Source organism: Dipodomys ordii, unplaced genomic scaffold, assembly GCF_000151885.1.
Source record: "Dipodomys ordii isolate 6190 unplaced genomic scaffold, Dord_2.0 Scaffold2, whole genome shotgun sequence".
Lineage (NCBI taxonomy): Eukaryota > Metazoa > Chordata > Mammalia > Rodentia > Heteromyidae > Dipodomys > Dipodomys ordii.
In genome coordinates, this window is record NW_012267218.1 from 23,362,205 (window position 1) to 23,380,520 (window position 18,316).

At 48.1% G+C, this 18,316-nt stretch overlaps 1 protein-coding gene across 1 annotated transcript; it reads right to left on the reverse strand.

Moving 5' to 3' along the window:
- Positions 1 to 15,506: 15,506 nt before the first annotated feature.
- On the reverse strand, positions 15,507 to 17,627 carry Vrtn (vertebrae development associated). Its single transcript, XM_013015045.1, has one exon. It carries the CDS (start codon positions 17,625 to 17,627, stop codon positions 15,507 to 15,509), a length of 2,121 nt encoding a protein of 706 aa, XP_012870499.1.
- Positions 17,628 to 18,316: the final 689 nt, after the last annotated feature.

Sequence of the window (18,316 nt, forward strand, 5' to 3'; positions counted from 1 at the left end):
TTTTGATCCAGTCGTGGGGCCTGAACTCTGGGCTTGGATGCTGTCCCTCAGCTCTTCAGCTCAAGGCTAGCGCTCTAACCACTTGAGCCACAGCGCCACTTCCGGCTTTTTTTCTTTTTGCTTATGGGGTGCTGAGGAATCGAACCCAGGGCCTCAGGCATGCAAGACAAGCACTCTACCACTGAGCCACCTTCCCAGCCCTAAGTATGTTTCTTTTTTGACATAACCCCTTCCCTCCATCTCTCACAGTTTTTCCCTCCCATTCCTACCCACAAATTGTATAGTTCAGTTTCAATAAAGTGTCCAGTGAGTGTCCTTGCTGCATTTATTTACCTTTGTCCCTCCATTTCTGTGCTTCCCCTTATTCTCCCAAAGACAGATAAACAAACAAACAGAACAAAAAGAAAACAAAACAGCAAAGAAGAAAAACCCCTCTTGTGTTCATTCCCAGGAGCTCATTTTGCTTGATCAGATGCACATAGGCTGAGCTCTTTGATTAAGGCTAGGTGCTCTACTACTTTCTGGCTTTTGGGTAGTTAACTGGAGATAAAAGTGTCACAGACTTTCCTGCTAGAACTGGTTTTGAACCATTATCCCCAGATCTCAGCCTCCTGAGTAACTAGAATTATAAAAGTGAGCCCAGCCAAATAGGCTAAGATGGCTTAAACAGTTGCTCCAACTCTACCAGCCCCAGTTTTAACTTTCATCCTAGCTCTGTCCCTCTGTGCTCTGTGTGGGTCAGTCTTCCCTCTTCTGAATGTAAATTCCATGAGAAAAAGTTTCTTGACCTTTTTTTAAAAAAAACTCAGAAGCTGGGCGCTGGTGGCTCACGCCTGTAATCCTAGCTACTCAGGAGGCTGAGATCTGAGGATCTCGGTTCAAAGCCAGCCCGGGCAAGAGAGACCGTGAGACTCCTATCTCCAATAAACCACCAGAAAACCGGAAGTGGCACTGTAGCTCAAGTGGGAGAGCGCTCGCCTTGCGCTAAAGAGCTGAGGGACAGTGCCCAGGCCCAGAGTTCAAGCCCCATGACTGACAAAAAAAAAAAAAAAAAACTCAGGACCTGGGTACTGTCCCTGAGCTCTTTTGCTCAAAGATAGGGCTCTACCACTTTGAGCCACAGTACCACTTCCAATTTTCTGTTAATTAGAGATAAGAATCTCATAGATGGGGGCTGGGAAGGTGGCTCAGTGGTAGAGTGCTTGCCTTGCATGCATGAGGCCCTGGGTTCGATTCCTCAGCACCACATAAGCAGAAAAAGCCAGAAGTGGCGCTGTGGCTCAAGTGGTAGAGCGCTAGTCTTGAGCTGAAAAGCTGAGGAACAGCACCCAGACCCAGAGTTCAGGCCCCATGACTGGCAAAAAAAAAAAAGAATCTCATGGATGGGGCTGGGAAGGTGGCTCAGTGGTAGAGCGCTTGCCTTGCATGCCTGAGGCCCTGGGTTCGATTCTTCAGCACCACATAAGCAAAAAGAAAAAAGCCGGAAATGGCGCTGTGGCTCAAGTGGTAGAGTGCTAGCCTTGAGCTGAAGAGCTGAGGGACAGCGCCCAGGCCCAGAGTTCAGGCCCCATGACCGGACCCCCAAAAAAAAAAAAAAACAAAGAATCTCATGGACTTTGCCAGTTGGCTGACTTTGAATGCAATCCTCAGCTCTCAGCCTCCTGAGTAGCTGCTTATAGGCGTGAGCCACCAGCACCTGGCTGGATCTTCTTTGCAGAGGAATCTTCAGTGCTTAGAACAGAAATGAATATGGTAGGTTCATAATAAAGATCTGTTCTGTGAATGAAACCTAGACTCTGGCTATCTTCCAGCTGGGATACCTTGAAAGCCCCTTCTTACTATTATTCTAGTATAAAATCAGAGCCAGATGTAGTGGCAACACCTGTAGTTCTATCACTCAGAAGCTGAGGCAGTAGGATGATGTTTGAGGTCAACCAATGCTAAATAGAAGACCCTTGCCTTAAAAAAAAAAAAAAAAAGCTGTGCACTGGTGGTTCATTCCTATAATCTTAACTACTTAGGAGGTTGAGATCTGAGGATCCCAGTTCACAGTGGGTCCAGGCAGGAAGGTCTATGAGACTATTATCTCCAGTTAACCAGCAAAAAGGTGGAATTGGAGATGTGGCTCAAGTGCCAGAGCACCAGCCTTGAGCATAAAAGCCCAGCAAGATTGAGAGAGCGTGAGTTGAAGACCCAGTACACACACACACACACACACACACACAATCCAAGATTTGCTGGATACAGGCCATGTACTCAACAATGAAAGGCTAAGGAAAATATATATACATACACAATTATTCAGCCATGAAGAAAAAAATAAATTATGTCATTTGCAGAAAAATGGGTAGAACTGGAAATCACCATGCTGAGTAAAGCAAGCAAAGCTCAAAAAGCCAAATATGGTATATTTTTGTTTTTCTGTGGAATGTAGACCTAAAGGACACACATATACATGAATACATATATACATAAATATACAGAGAGAACATCATTGTAACTGTCTGGGGGATGGTGGGGAGTAGGAGAGGGAAAGGGAATGATAATAATAATAATATTGAAATACATTACATCTGTATAAAAATGGTGTAAAAAACCTCACTGAAGGCTGTTAGATAGGGGGATGAGGGGACAGGGAAAGAGAAAGAAAGATTACTCTGAAGCTGGGCGCCAGTGGCTCATGCCTGTAATCCTTGCTACTCAGGAGGTGGAGATCTGAGGATCGAGGTTCAAAGCCAGCCCAGGCAGGAAAGTCTGTGAAACTCTCATCTCCAGTAAACCACCAGAAAACTGGAAGTAGAGCTCGGGCTCAAGTAGTAGAGCTCTCTCTCACCTTGAGCTGAAGAGCTGAGGGACAGCACCCAGACCCAGAGTTCAAACCTCATGGCCTACAAAGAAAGAGAGAGAGAGAGAAACTCTGAATAAAATGTAATGATAAGCTCATGTGAATCCATTGTGAAAATCCTTTGTACAATCAATATATACTTAAAAAAAACTGACTAAATTTCATTTGACTAAGATATGTACCAACAGTCCCCTCCTTCCCAGAACCCTGCTCCCCCCTCCATAAAGTGAAAAGTCCCGTTCCTAATTGAGGTTCTAATCAGGGTCCCTAAGGACCAAAGAGCATGGGAAGTCTGGGAGCTATGGTTTCTCAGCCCATGTTCACTAGCCCCAGTGAATTCTGACCACCTTCTCAGCTCAAAGCATCTCCAAGTAATAAGACTCTGTTTTGGTTTTTGATGTTGTTTGTTTTGGGTTTGTTTGGTCTGAGACCTGGACTAGAACTTGGTATCCGACGCTTTCACTCATTGAAGTTCTCTACCACCTGAGCCATATCCCAAGTCGCTGAAATCTGAATTTCAATACACACTCTTGCAGTCCCGTGCTACTATACCAGCAGGTACAGCTCCGGAAGGACTCCAAAGCACAGTGGGCACCGTGGCTCCTGGGGGAGCGCCTTGGGGGCGCTGACACCCAGGGAGCAGAAGCAGCTGCCACTCTGCTCTGCTGCTCTATCATTCTGTTTGATTTCTTTCCCTTGTGTTCCATGTATTACCTGTTTGTTTTTAAACTCACCATTAAAACATAAAGAAACACTCACAAGTCAGGAAGAAGGACAAACAAGGAATAGTGGGAAGTCAAGAGGCCAACTTTGCAGAAGAGAAAGAGAAGAGGGAAGGGAAAGGAGGAGAGAGGAGGAGGAGGGTTAGAAGAAGGGAGTGGAGCCGGAGGAGGAAGGGGAAGAGGAGATACCCTGAGGTGACTCCAAATTTAGCACTGGGGACTTTGCTCATCACTCATCAGTGACATTTGAGAACTGCTTCAGGAGAGGGAAAGTATGGAACACGAGAGAGCAAAGCTGGAGTTGGAGGAGGCGATGGATGCAAGTCTATGAGAAGACTCAGATGCCACAGATAAATCAGACAGTGTCACACAGGCAGAGCCATGGTGAGAAGTGCTGGGGGCTCCTGTAGGATAGACACCCCCAGAGAACTGGAGGCTCAGGAATCCAACAGTACTTGTGGGGGAATGGAGAGGCGTTGGGCCTACTTTTGCTGACAGACAATACAAAATTTTGCCCTTTCCTTCCTTGCTTGCTTCCTTCCTTCCTTGGTTTTTCTTCCTTCTATCTTCCCCTTTTCCTCACTCTTTCATAAGACAAGTTCTCAGAACACTATGTAGTCCAGGCTGGTCTAGAACTTTCCACCTTCCTACTTCCACCTCCTAAAATGCTAGGATTAGAGGCATGAATCACCACACCCAGCAACAATGAACTTTTGTTTATTTGGGTCTTAGAGTTTGAACTCAGGGCCTGGGCACTATTCTTTAGCTTTTTCACTCAAGGCTAGCCTTGTACCCCTTAAGCCACAGCTCCACTTCTGGCTTTTTGGTGGTTAATTGGATATAAGGGTCTCATGGACTTTTCTGCCCAGGCTTGGCTTCAAACTGCAATCCTCAGAACTCAGCCTTTTGAGAAGCTAAGATTACAAGTTTGAGCCATCAGTACCCAGCTAACAATGAACTCCAATCTTGATATCTTTGGGGACACAAATCCCTTTGAGAATTTTCTGATTGCTGTAGATTTTTCCCAGAAAAATGCCGACCTACAAAGACTCCTTTTTTTTTGGTGGGGGGGAGGGAGGGTGTATGCCAGTACTGGGTCTTGAACTCAGAACCTGGGTGTTGTCCTTTACCTTTTTGGGGGGAAGGGAGTCCTGTCGTGGGGCCTGAACTCTGGGCCTGGGCACTGTCCCTCAGCTCTTCAGCTCAAGGCTAGCGCTCTACCACTTGAGCCACAGTGCCACTTCCAGCTCTTTTTCTTTTTGTTTATGTGGTACTGAGGAATCGAACCCAGGGCCTTAGGCATGCAAGGCAAGTGCTCTACCACTGAGCTACCTTCTCAGCCCCTCCTTTACCTTTTTTCTCAAGGTTGGCACTTGAGCCACAACTCTATTTACAGCTTTTTGATAGTTTATTGGGGATAAGAGTCGCACAGACTTTCCTACCCAGGCTGTTTTGAACCCTGATTCTCAGATCTCAGCCTCCTGAGTTGCTAGGATTACATGCATGAGCCACCAATGTATAGCTACACACACAATTTTATACACAACTTCCAGGCTAATAGGGACTGTAGGTCACCCCAGGTTGTGAAATCTACTGCAACAGGCATCTCTAGTCTATAGATCACCTGCCCTGGTCACATTTTCAGCCCACCTCACCTGGGTTTGCATAGGGTGAGACTCTGCTTCCCCTTGTTCTAAGTGTTATGGGAGAATTTTTATGCCCAGGTTGGTCATCAGCCTCCATCCTTCAGTCTTTGTTTCCCAAGTAGCTGGGAATATAGGCTTGAGATACTCCTTTGGGGTGTTTTTGAACCTCTGATGCCTATTCCCTCTTGGAATTCTTTCTTCTCCTTTTTTTTTTTTTTGCCAGTCCTAGGGCAATAGTTCTGAGTGTAATAGCTGAGTCTATTTGTGCTTAAGGTTAGTACTCTACCACTTGAGCCACAGGGCCATTTCCAGCTTTTTCTGAGTAGTTTATTGGGAAATAGAGTCTCACAGAGTTTTCTGCCCAGGCTGGATTTGAACCACAATCCTTGGATCTCAGTCTCCTGAGTAGCTAAGATTATAGGCATGAGCCTCCAGCACCCAGCTTCCTTCTCTTCACCATCTAGAAGCCACCTCCCTCCCCTAGGCACATTTAATTTGGTTAAAATTAATTAAATTAAATTTAATTAAGTCTTTTACTCTGTACAGACTTCCAACATAAATGCTGCACATCATTATAGTCTGTGGGTCTGAGCCCTTCCCATCTCCTCCCCTTCCCAGATACTTGCCACCCAGAGGCAATAATAAATGAGCCCAAATATCACCCAAATAAGAAAGAGACCCTGGAGGTTCTGCTTCTCAGCAATCCCTGAAGATCCAGAGAAGAGTCTTTAGGGGCTGTGATTAGATGTTAGGCCATGTTTACACCTTACAGGAATGTTACCTTTTGCTTAGGAAGTAAGAATTGGCTGTTACTCTATTGTTCCAGGACAAAATACAGATTTGGGATCAGGGGAGGATGAGACACAGGATAGTGGAGGAGCTCTACTGTTTGATGCTGGAGTTGAATGCAGGGCCTTACGTGTGCCAGGCAAGTGCTCTACCACCAGCTCTGCCAGATACATACATGTATACATACATGTGTATGTACACATGCACACACGCACACACCAGTACTGAGGCTTGAATTCAGGGCCTGGATGGTGTCCTTGAGCTTTTTTGCTCGACTAGCATTCTACCACTTGAGCCACAGCTCCATTTCTGGCACTTTTGGTGGTTAATTGGAGATAAGAGTCTCATGGACTTTCCTACCCAGACTGGCTTCAAGCCACAATCCTCAGATCTTAGCCTCTTGAGTAGCTAGGATTACAAGTGTGAGCTACTGGCACCCAGCTGTTAGACATCCACAGCATGCGCAGTTTCTCCTCAATGGCAGTACTTGCAGATGCCAACTATAGTTGTTATATTTGAATTTCAGGTAACAATGAACAGTTACTAAATGTACGTATGCCTGAAATATTTGTGTTTAATCGAAATCCCAAATGTATAGGCTTGAGCCATGGGCACCCGACTTTCCTTTTTTTGGTGGGGGGAGGAGAGGGAACTGAAGGTTAAACTCAGTTAAACTTACTATGTGCCAGCCACTGTCTCAGCAGAAGGAAAAGGCAGCAAACAAGTGAGATGTATTTCTACTTCTAGGGCTTGCTTACCAAGCCAGACAGACAGATGGATGCGTGCAGACAGTGCAGGGAAGTGGTGAAGGGGAGAGCTGTGGTAGGATCAGGCTTCTCTGGGCTGGTGTCTGACTGGGGGGACTGGCCGGCGCGAGATGTGCAAGGCCGGAAGCAGAGGCCTTCCACCTGGAGGAGCATCACCTGGCCGATTTGTAGAATCTATCTCTTTCTGTCATATAAACACTCCATCATGGCCAATTCACTTCTAGGAAATCAGGAAATTAGATTTGGGCTTCAAAGTACAGGGGACCAAATAGCTATATCAATATCTTTCTAGAGCTTCCAGCTCCAGGCCTTGTATCCTCAGCCCCTTCCTCCCCTAACGTCCCTCCTCCCCTCACCACCCTGAGTTGTAAGAGGCTCCTTCAGCAGAGATATGCCTGCTCCTGCACACCAACCAGGCTTGCTGCAGCTCCAACCCAGGAAGACTTTCTCCATCTCTCCATGTCTGGTCCATCCATCAAGGCCCTGGGCACCATTGCCTCCCTCTGTTGCAGTTTATAATATATCACAAGATCCGGATTTTAGAAGAAACTAACGTTAAAACCAAAAGTGTTATTGGGCACCAGTGGCTCACACCTGTAATCCTAGCTACTCGAGAGGCTGAGATCTGAGGATCACGGTTCAAAGCCAGCTTGGATAGGAACATCCATGAGACTTTTATCTTCAGTTAACCACCAGAAAACCGGAAGTGGCACTGTGGCTCAAGTGGTAGAGTGACAGCTTTGAGCTGAAGAGCTTAGGGACAGGGCCCAGGCCCAGAGTTCAATACCCACAACCAACACACACACACACACACACACACACAAGTATTGCCAGACATCAGTAGCTCACACCTGTAATCCTAGCTACTCAGGAAGCTGAGATCTGAGGATTGAGGTTCAAAGCCAGCCTGGGAAAGAAAGTCCCTAACCTTCTTATCTCCAATTAACCAGCTAAAAGCCAGAAGAGGAGCTGGGGCTCAAGTGGTAGAGGGTCAGGCCTTGAACCAAAAACCAAGTGCCACTGGCTCACACCCCTAAATCCAAGCTAGTTGGGAGGCTGGCTGAGATTGGGAAGATCATGGTTTGAAGCCAGCCTAGGTAGAAAAATTAGTGTGACATCTTTTGAACTTAGGGGGCTTCTGTGGAGAGCAGTTGGTGTGAGATTCTGTAGCCTTCCTGTCTACTGTCACCCCAGTGACCATCCCAGGCTGTGGGCAGCCTCTGCCAGCCTCCCGGCTGCTTGTTCCCCTTTCCTTCCCCTTCCCGCCCCCATCCCTCTAGCTCGCTCTCTCTGCCTAGCATGAAAGCACCATTAGAGTTAAGCGGATTTCATGCTATTTTCAAAGTCATTTTCCATGGAAATTTTTTTATATCATTAAACCTACTTTCTGCTCCTACTCATCTCCCTAAACGTTCCTCTACTCCTCTTTCTTCCCTGAGAATACTTAAGAACCTGCCAGGCACACCCTACAGGTAAGCCTGGTGTCACTCCTGGGGAGGAAAATCACACCAGGTTCCCCTGAGAAGGGGGGCAGACAGCGCATGCGTGGGGCTGGAGCAGGCTACCTGGGAGGTCCCAAGCTTTGCTTCTCAGCCTGCCCAGTCCTTTCTAGCAACTGCTTGGTGTCAGGTGCCCGTTTCCAGTGTAGTAGCAAAATAGGTTTTGTTGTTGTTGTTTTGTTTTTTCCTTATGGTGCTAGGGATCAATTCCCGGGCAAATACTTTATTACTGAATTACATTTTCAGTCCCTGAATGAACCTCTCCCTTCAGCCACCCAGCGGCATCAGGCAAGTACACAGGCACATCTTGTAGACTTATAGGGAGCCTACCCTTTTAGAAGATTTGGCCCTGAGCAGCTTTGGTTGGGTGAATGGTCGGGATGAGCTATGAGAGGCCAGACAAAGCCAGCACTGCTTCCTTACCTTACCCCTGCATTTGTTCACATGGATGGATCTGTTGCAAAACAAGCGTTAAAGCCAAATAGATCTCCTAAGCTTACAGCCTAAACCCTGGCCTACCAGAGATGGGTGGAGAGGAGCCTGCTCTACTTGCTATGTCCTCCTGTGAGCAGGACTGCACAACACCTCAGGCAGATGAGTGAAATAATTGGAGGAGCAACTTCATGTATCATGGTAGAGGAGATTATCTCCCCTGAATTCAGGACCTTTCCCCGCCCCCCCCCCCAAGGGAAATCTGAGTGATAAGGAAAAGAATTGCTTGTGTTCTACCTACTTGTTTTCCTGTTTTGTTTCGAGTGAAACTTTTATACTTAATATTTTTAGAACTGATTACCTCCTGGTGACACAGAATGTTGTCACGGCATATAGAACCTCACATTCTGCTTTTTCTTCTTTTAATTTTTGTGTTTTTGTGCCCGTCCTAGGGTTTGAACTCAGGATCTCTCACTCTTCTTTAGCCTTTTTTCCCTCCACCCTGAGTTTCTACCACTTGAATCGCAGCTCCACTTCCCATTTCATGCTTTGTTTTTTGGTCAGTTGTGGGATTTGAACTCAGGGCTGGGCATTGTCCCTGTGCTTTTTCCATTCAAGCCACGGTGCCACTTCTGGTTTTCTGGTGCTTAATTGGAGATGAGTCTCATAGACTTTCCTGCCCAGGCTGGCTTTGAGTCTCACTCCTCAGATCTGAGCCTCTTGAGTAGCTAGGATTACAGGTGTAAGCATCTGGTACATGGCCTGTTTTCCTTTTTTATTCACTTTTTCATTGGAATGTCTTCCTTTTTTCTTTTTTGCCAGTCCTGGGGCTTGAACTCACTACCTGGACACTGTCCCTGCACTTCTTTAACTCAAGGCTAGTGCTCTATCACTTGAATCACAGCACCACTTTTGGCTTTTTTATGTATATGGTACTGGAAACAAACTAAGGGCTTCATGCATGCTAGGCAAGCACCACTAAGCCACATTCCCAGCCCTGGAAAGTTTTCCTGTGTAGGCATCCATGAAAAAAAAAAAAAATGGTGCCAGAAAATGTAGAAAAAAAATGTACAAATAATTTCAACAAATGTCAGGGCTGGGAAGGTGGCTCAGTGATAGAGTGCTTGCCTTGCATGCCTGAGGCCCTGGGTTCGATTCCTCAGCACCAAATAAGCAAAAAGGAAAAAGCCAGAAATGGTGCTGTGGCTCAAGTGGTAGAGCGCTAGTCTTGAGCTGAAGAGCTGAGGGACAGCGCCATGGACCAGAGTTCAGGCCCCACGACCGGATCCAAAAAAAAAAAAAATTCAACAAATGTCAACTTCTCAATTAGTATGAAACATTCTTTTTTTTTTTTTTTTTGCTGGTCATGGGGTCGTGGGGCTTGAACTCTGGGCCTGGGCGCTGTCCCTCAGCTCTTCAGCTCAAAGCCAGCGCTCTACCACTTGAGCTACAGCGCCACTTCCGGTTTTCTGGTGGTTTATTGGAGATAAGAGTCTCATGGTCTCTCCTGCCCAGGCTGGCTTTGAACCGCGATCCTCAGATCTCAGCCTCCTGAGTAGCTAGGATTACAGGCGTGAGCCACCAGCGCCCGGCTAGTATGAAACATTCTTGACAAATATGGCCACATCTTCCAAACAGATTATAAATGAAAACAGCCTTTTTCTGCACAAGAATAATTTAACCCTACTTATAAAACCCTTTTTGAATCAATAAATATTGACATACCATTTTTTTTTTCCAGCAGCTTGATTTTCTGCTATAGGTTTAGTGCTCAGTGTTGACCTGACCAAAAAAAAAAAAGTTTTCCATCTTGATACAGGAGCATCTTTGGAGAGTAACTCTGAGCATGCATCTCCTTGGCCATTAGTCTCCCTCTAGAAAGTAGGAATTGGACTCCAATAGGAGGATCTCCAGTGGGAAGGTGTGGTTACTGGTCCCAACACCCACATAGCTCTTAGTGGAACCACACCACAGGCTTGACAAAACTACATCTTCAGGTAGGAAAGTGAGTTACAGCAGTGTCAAAGGTAGGAGTCAGCAGATCTAGATGAGCTCTAGAATCCAGTCCCCAGTGTGGTGATCCAGATGTTTTGCCCTGCAGTGCTAGGATCAGAATTCAGGGATTTGTGAATACTAGGCAAGTATTCTGCTATTGGGTTGCATCCACAGCCCCCAGGTTTTTTATTGTTTTTCTTTTTTTTTTCCTTCTTTCTTTCTCTTTCCCTCTCTCTTTCTTTCATTCATTCTTTCTCTTTCTGTCATGGCCTTGAACTCAAGGCCTGTGCACTGTCCCTGAGATCTTCATGCTCAAGGCTAGCACTCTAACACTTTGAGCCACAGCTCCACTTCCAGTTTTCTGGTAGTTATTTGGAGATAAGAGTGTCCTGGACTATCTTACATAAGCAGGCTTTGAACTATGATCCTCACATCTCAGCCTCCTCAATAGTTAGAATTACAGACACTAGTATTGTGCCCCAGATTTATTTGTTTTGGGGGTTTTGTCAGTCGTGGGGCTTGGGCACTGTCCCTCAGCTCTTCAGCTCAAGGCTAGCACTCTACCACTTGAGCCACAGTACCACTTCCTTCCGTGTTTTTTTGTTTGTTTTTGTTTTTATTTGTTTCTGAGTGGTTTACTGGAGATGAGTCTCACAAACTTTCCTGCCCAGGGTGACTTTGAACCGAGATCCTCAGATCTCAGCCTATTGTGTAAATAGGATTACAGATGTGAGCCACCTACACCCAGCTCCAGATGTGGTCTTTTTTTTTTTTAGACCCCTCTGCTCCAGAAATTAGAAGACTGGATCTGGCTGATTGCAAGACTGAGAGCAAGCAGTATAGAGCCTCAATTAGGCTTTTTTTTTAGGGTGGGGGGAAGGAGGGCGACGGCCCTGGGCTTGAACACTGGGCCTGGGCACTGTCCCTGAGCCTCTTTGTGCTCAAAGCTATCGTTCTACCACTTCAGCCTCAGTAACACTTCTGGCTTTTTCTGTGATTCATTAGAGATAAGAGTCTCATGGCCTTTCCTGCCCAGGTTGGTTTCAAACTGGAATCTTCAGATCTCAGCTTCTTGGGTAGGATTGCAGCATGAGCCACCCCCCCCCCCCCCCCGCTTCAATATGGTTTTTTATGAGGCAGGTTGGGACTGCACTCTCATACCCAAAGGAGAAAGAAATTTTAAATAAGCTGTTCTGGGCCTACTGGGAACCAATAAACTTTTTGCTGCACCAGATTGCCACCTGCTGGCCATACATTGCCATCACAGCCAAATAGGAACACCCCTTGGTCAAACTTTTTTGTTGTTGGTGGTCAAGGGGCTTGAACTCTGGGCCTGGGCCCTGTCCCTGAGTTCTTCAGTTCAAGTCTAGCACTCTACCACTTGAGTCACAGTGCCACTTCCAGTTTTCTGGTGGTTAATTGGAGATAAGAGTCTCACGCACTTTCCTGCCTAGAGTGGCTTTGAACTGTGATCCTCAGCTCTCAGCCTCCTGAGTAGCTAGGATTACAGCTGGCCAAACCTCTTCACAACCTTAAATTAAATGAGCAGTAGGGCTTCAGTGGAGACTCTAGAGCTAAATCCAGATCATGAGACAGAATCAACAATGCCCTGGGTTAAGTGCTAGGGGAGGAGGTGGGTGCGATATGGAGAAAGGTCTAGAAGAAATGAGAAGAGGGTAGGGGTTAGACTAGGTGGGCCTCATTAAGTTTGAATTTTGTGCTAAGGGAAAGAGAAATCCAGCAGAATAAGAGGAAGGTGTTAGTAAGATCCTTCTGGTCTTTGTCAGGAGAAAGCAACAGGATAATCTGAGAGGAAGCAGATTCAATTTGAAAATCATTTCAGTATCAAAGATGAGAGCAGCTGCTGGCATAGATTACAGGGTGGCTGTGAAGGATGGAGGGGGAAATGGTCTGAGAAATATTCAGGAAGTAAGACTGATTAGGTTTGATAGAAGCCAAATCTCAATGTTGGGCACCTATGACTCACATCTGTGATCCCAGCTACTACAGGAGGATGAGATCTAAGGATCATAGTTAAGAGCCCAGCTTGAGCAGACAAATCCAAGAGACTCATCTCCACTTAGCCAGCAAAATGCCAGAACTAGAGGTAGAACTAAAGTGGTAGAGCACTAGACTTGAGAGTGAAAAGGCTAAGCAAGAGAGTAAGGCCCTGAGTTCAAGCTGCAATGCTGGCACACACACATACACACGCATACACAAAGGAGGAAGAGATAAACGCACTTACTAGCTGGGCACTAGTGGCTCACACCTGTAAAACTAACCACTCAGGAGGCTGAAACCTAAGGATCCTAGTTAAAAGCCAGTTAATCAGCAAAAAGCCAGAAGTAGAGTTGTGGCTCAAGTGATAGAACACCAGTCTTCAGTGAAAAAAAGCTAAGGGATAGCACTCTGGCTGTGTTCAAGCCCCAGTACCAGCATGCATGTGCTTATACACACACACACACACACACACACACACACACACACACACACACACACTCAAAGAAAAAAAGCAGAGGATCCGCTATGTGCCAGGAGCTAATCCACCTGCTTGGAAATACAGTATTGTAAGCATGTCAGGGGGGAAAAAAGGCAGGGTGGAGGGACTCTACTTTTCTCAAGGCCTATTTCTGTCTGATAAGGAAGGGTAAAGAAGAGGTGATAGTAAATAAGCAAATAAGAAAAATATCAGAAGTGGAATATGAACCATCTAGAGAACAAAAAAGAGTAATAGCCGGGCGCTGGTGGCTCACGCCTGTAATCCTAGCTACTCAGGAGGCTGAGATCTGAGGATTGCTGTTCAAAGCCAGCCCGGGCAGGAGAGACCATGAGACTCCCATCTCCAATAAACCACCAGAAAACCGGAAGTGGCGCTGTAGCTCAAGTGGTAGAGCGCTCGCCTTGAGCTGAAGAGCTGAGGGACAGCGCCCAGGCCCAGAGTTCAGGCCCCATGACCGACAAAAAAAAAAAAAAAAAATCAAAAAAGAGTAATAGTGACTCTCTGAAGCTGGGTGCTGGTGGCTCATGAGTATAATCCTGGCTACTCAGGAAGCTGAGATCTAAGGACCACAGTTCAAAACCAGCTCTAGACAATGAGACTCTTATCTCCAGTTAACCACCTAAATCAGGATGTGGAGCTGTGGCTTAAAGTGGTAGAGCTAGCCTTGAGCAAAAAGCTGAGGGCCAGCACCCATTCCTTGAGTTCAAGCCCCATGACCAACAAACAAAACAAAACAAAACAAAATAGTGAAACTGGGTGCTGGTGGCTCACACCTGTAATCCTAGCTATCAAGAGGCTGAGATCTGAGGATTGTGGTTCAAAGCCAGCCTGGGCAGGAAAGTCCATGAGACTCTAATCTCCAATAAACCACTCAGAAAACTAATAGTGGTGCTGTGGCTCCAGTGGTAGAGCACTGGCCTTGAGCTAAAGAGCTCAGGAATAGTGCCCAGGCCCAGAGTTCAAGCCCCACGACAGACAAAAAAAAAAGTGACTCTCAAGCTGGATCCCAGTGGCTCACACCTATAATCCTAGCTACTCAGGAGGCTGAGATCTGAGGATCACAGTGCGAAACCAGTCTGGTAGAAAAGTCCATGACACTCTTACTTCCCATTAATCACCAAAAAAAGATGGAAGTGGAATTGTAATTCAAGTGGTAGGATGCTAGCCCTCAGCACAAAAGTTCAGGGACGGCACCTGATCCCTTTGTTCAAGCCCCAGAAGAACTCAGTTCCTACAGACAGAACATACAAATTAAACGTGGTGAGGTGGGGTGTGGTTTCTTTGTCTGACTGGGCCTCGCCTAAGCTCATAGCAAGAACTAAATTAAATACCTGGCATAGGAACCTTAGTGCAGGCCTGGCCTTGAGCATACACGGTATTCGTGGGCTCTCCTATCAGAAAGGACTCTCCATGTCCTTAGCTGTCACTTCTAGATCCAAGTCAAGGCCTAGACCCCAATGTAATTCCTTCTGCTCCCCAAGCCCTAGTTGTGAGCCCATCTCATTTCATTAAGACAGAAATGGGCACTCAGTCTCCATTTGCCAAAGAGGACTATGCGAACCAACAGTCACATCCAACAAAAACAAACACCACAGGTTATGAGGAATGTATTGCTTTTATTTCTTTGGTTTTGTTTGGTTTGGTTTCCAACTTTACTCTTAGAAAATGCAAACTCAGTCTCTTCCTGCCCACTTTGTGCCTCTTAAAGATCAGACTTTGAGAAGAGGCTCAGCACAACCCCCCAGCAGGGACCAGGCCTGAACCTGCGATCTCGTGTGCCTCACCGCTTTCCTTTTAGGCCATCGACATTCTTTCTAAACCCTGTTCCTCTTGCTGAGCCTGCCACCCAAACTGGCACCAAAAATGTTCCTCTGAAAATATCTGGTAGAGGGTGCCACTCCCCAAAGAAACTGAAGGCGTATTCTGCCTAATGGGACAGATGGCTAGAATATTCCTCTTTCCCAGGAAAAGTAGAAAGCAGCCTTAGCTAGCCATCTTTCTCTATCCCCTCACCCAAACATACAGCTGCCCACACTGGTGAGGGAGCCCAGGCAATCCGCTTGAATCAAAACAAAGAAACTAAAACACAACTATAAAAACAGAACCAGCCAACAACCAAAGACAACACCAGTGCTCTTGTAGCAGGAGACCAGGTGATTGATTTTCTGGCTCTTTTCTGTCCTAGAGCCAGGAAATAACACAAGCATGCGCTCCAAGTCACTGTAGCCAAAGGGCACAGTCGCCAAGCCCGGAAACAAGTCCCAAACTAGTCCCCGCCCTCTTGCTTTCAGCCCCTTTTAGCACCACGGAGTCAGCCATCCACAAGGGTAAGGCCTTCATAAAGGGCTCGCTTCCACATGTAGTAGGTAGAGCGGGCAGTGAGGGGGAAGAGGGCGCTGAACTCCTTGTAGGAGGGGAAGCTCTTGGACTGGAAGCGCTTCTGCAAGAATAGCTTCGCCTGGGCCTTGAATGTTGTGGTGGGGACGTCCACCACCAGCAACTGGCTATTCTCCACACCCACTGCTGCCACCACAGGCTGGCTGGACAGGGAATGGCTATGGGGCTCAACCGGGGCCATGGCGCCCTCTCTGGAAGGCCATCCTCCCTGAGTTTCCTCTGGATCCTTTTCTAAGGAAGCCCCCACTGCCGGGGTTCCTCCGGGCAGGGCCTTCACAGCGGTCACATTCCCAACAGCCTCCTTCTCCTGCTGCTTCTCCTCGGCCTCCTGCTTCCCAGTACCCACACATGGAGTTGGCACCTGGGGCTTGGCCAGGGCTCTGGGCCAGCCCCGGGCAAGACTCTTCCAGACCCAAAAGGTAGAGGGTGCCAGATGAGGGTAACGGAGACGGAAGCGACAGAAGGGCAGATACCCACTCAGCACCTGCTTGCGGGCAGCCACGCGCAGGCGTTTCTGCCAACGTGACAGGGACCTCCAGGGGGACGGGAGCTCTCGGGGAGCAGGGGGGCCCTGATCTGTGGCTTTTTCCACCGTCTCTGCCACCTCATCCTTCCAAGGGGGCAGAGTCTCTTTCCCCACAGACACTGGTTGGGGAGCCAGGGGGACTTCCACAAGCGGTTCTGGCTTGAAGCTGGGGTTCTTCCGGAGGGCCTTCCGCCGCCAGTTGTAGTAGGTGGATCTGGAGATGCCAGGGAACCTGCTTTTGAAGCAGCGATAGGGCACCATTGTGTTCAGGGCGATGCAACGCTCCAGGTAGGACTTGGCCTGCTGCATTAAGACCATTCCTGGGCTGGACCCGGCGGGTGGAGAGCACCCTGGCCCCTTGGTGGCTTTCTCCCCTAGCAACTTTGCCATGGCTGTCACCTCCCTAGGAACAGGGTCCAGGGCAGGGTCTGCAGCTGAGCCCAGCAGCTCATGCTTCCAGGCATAGTAGGTAGAGCGGGAGATCTCGGGGAACATCTGGAGGAACTGCTGCAGAGGCACGAGGCACCCGGCCCGATGGAAACTGTCCTGTAAGAAGTGCTTGGCCGAAAAGCGGGTGGCCACCTTCTGCCGGTGCTCCTGGGACTGCCGGCGCCAGCGGTAGAAGGTGCTCTTGGTGACATGGTGGTGCTCCCCCAGGTGAGAGTAGCTGAGGCCAGGCTGATAGGTGAGCAGTTCCAGGGTCTTGGCTGGTGGTGGCAGCTGGGCCAGCGAGGGAGGACCGGGCGCAGGGTGAGGAGCACCATCCACCTCCACCTCCTCCAGTCCCACCACGGGGGCAAAGTACTGATGGCGGAAGAGATGGCTGGTGAGGGGCTGGCCAGCCCACATGATGTGCAGCGTGGCCGGCATGTGGCCGCAGCGGCGTGGTCGGATGACCCGGTTAAAGTAAGGTCGGATTTTGAGGTTGCGCATGGGGTAGATAGAGTAGATGTTGCGCTGAAGGACAGAGGCCAGGGCGTACAAATGCCACACGTTGGAGAAACTGCTGGGGAAGCAGGTGGCCTTGACATCTGCATCGAAGATGGCCTCCAGTGTGGCAGGAGGCAGGCTGGTCATCTCGGGGGACTCCTCTGAGCACAGGGAGTAGCGCACGGCCTGTAACATCACTTTGGAGTCGATCATGCCCTGCAGGTAATACTGCCTGTGGAGCAGCATCTCCACCACAGTGCGGGCCCGCAGCTCCAGGCTGAGGCCCGTGTCCCCCCACAGGAGCGTGCTGGCCGCTTCAAACAGCAGACTGCCCCCACCCTGGCACACCAGGGGCAGCATATTGCGGGGGGCATCTTCTGGGTACAGGCTCAGAGCCACAGAATCTACCTCCAGCACTTGGAGCCCCAGGCTCTCCTTCCGGCCACTGGGAAGGGTGAAGGAAGACAAGACCCGCTTGGCCTCCAGGGCAGCAGTCACAAGACCCTCCAGCCCCTGGGAGTCCACGGCTTCCTGCAGCTCCTGTAGCACCTGCTGTATCAGCTCATCGCGAGAAGTCATCCTGAAAGGGCAAAGGGCAGAGGTCAGAATAAAGTATCCGCATGATACACACACCCCCAGCATTGGTGCCGTGTCCACTCCTACACTTTCTCCATTGCAGGTAACGGCTAACTAACTGCCTTCTTGAGTTTGTTGAGGTGCTCAGGGTTATGAAGGAGAGGATGGTCTCATCTCTGGAACCTGGCTTTGAATCTTGGCTCTGATGTTAGCCTCAAACAGCAACTTAACCTCTAGGGTTCTGCTTCATCTAACGTAAAATGAGAATAGTCATATATAACCTACCTTAGAGAGTCACTATAGGCATTAAGAGAAATAATGCAGAGAAGATATACATAGACACACCTGCACATACACGCACACACACAAACACACATACAGTTACTTACTGAACCTAGCTGGGCATGGGTGGCTCACATTCGTAATCCTAGCTAGTCAGGAAAGCTAAGACTGAGGATCACAGTTCAAAACCAGCCCAGGAAGGAAAGTCCATGAGACTCTTAACTTTATTTAACCAGCAAAAAGCCAGAAGTAGAGCTATGGTTCAAGAGGTAGAGCACTAGCCTTGAATGAAAAAAGCTAAGGGACAGTGCCAAGGCCCTCAGCTCAAGCTCCCTCCTCCCCCCTCCCCACAACAAAAAGAATGTTCTTAACACTGGATGCAGTGGCCCATTCCTACCATCCCAGCTACC

Coding starts and splice junctions, on each gene's coding strand:
- Vrtn (XM_013015045.1), bottom strand. CDS start 17,627: ATGACTTCTCGCGATGAGCTGATACAGCAGGTGCTACAGGAGCTGCAG.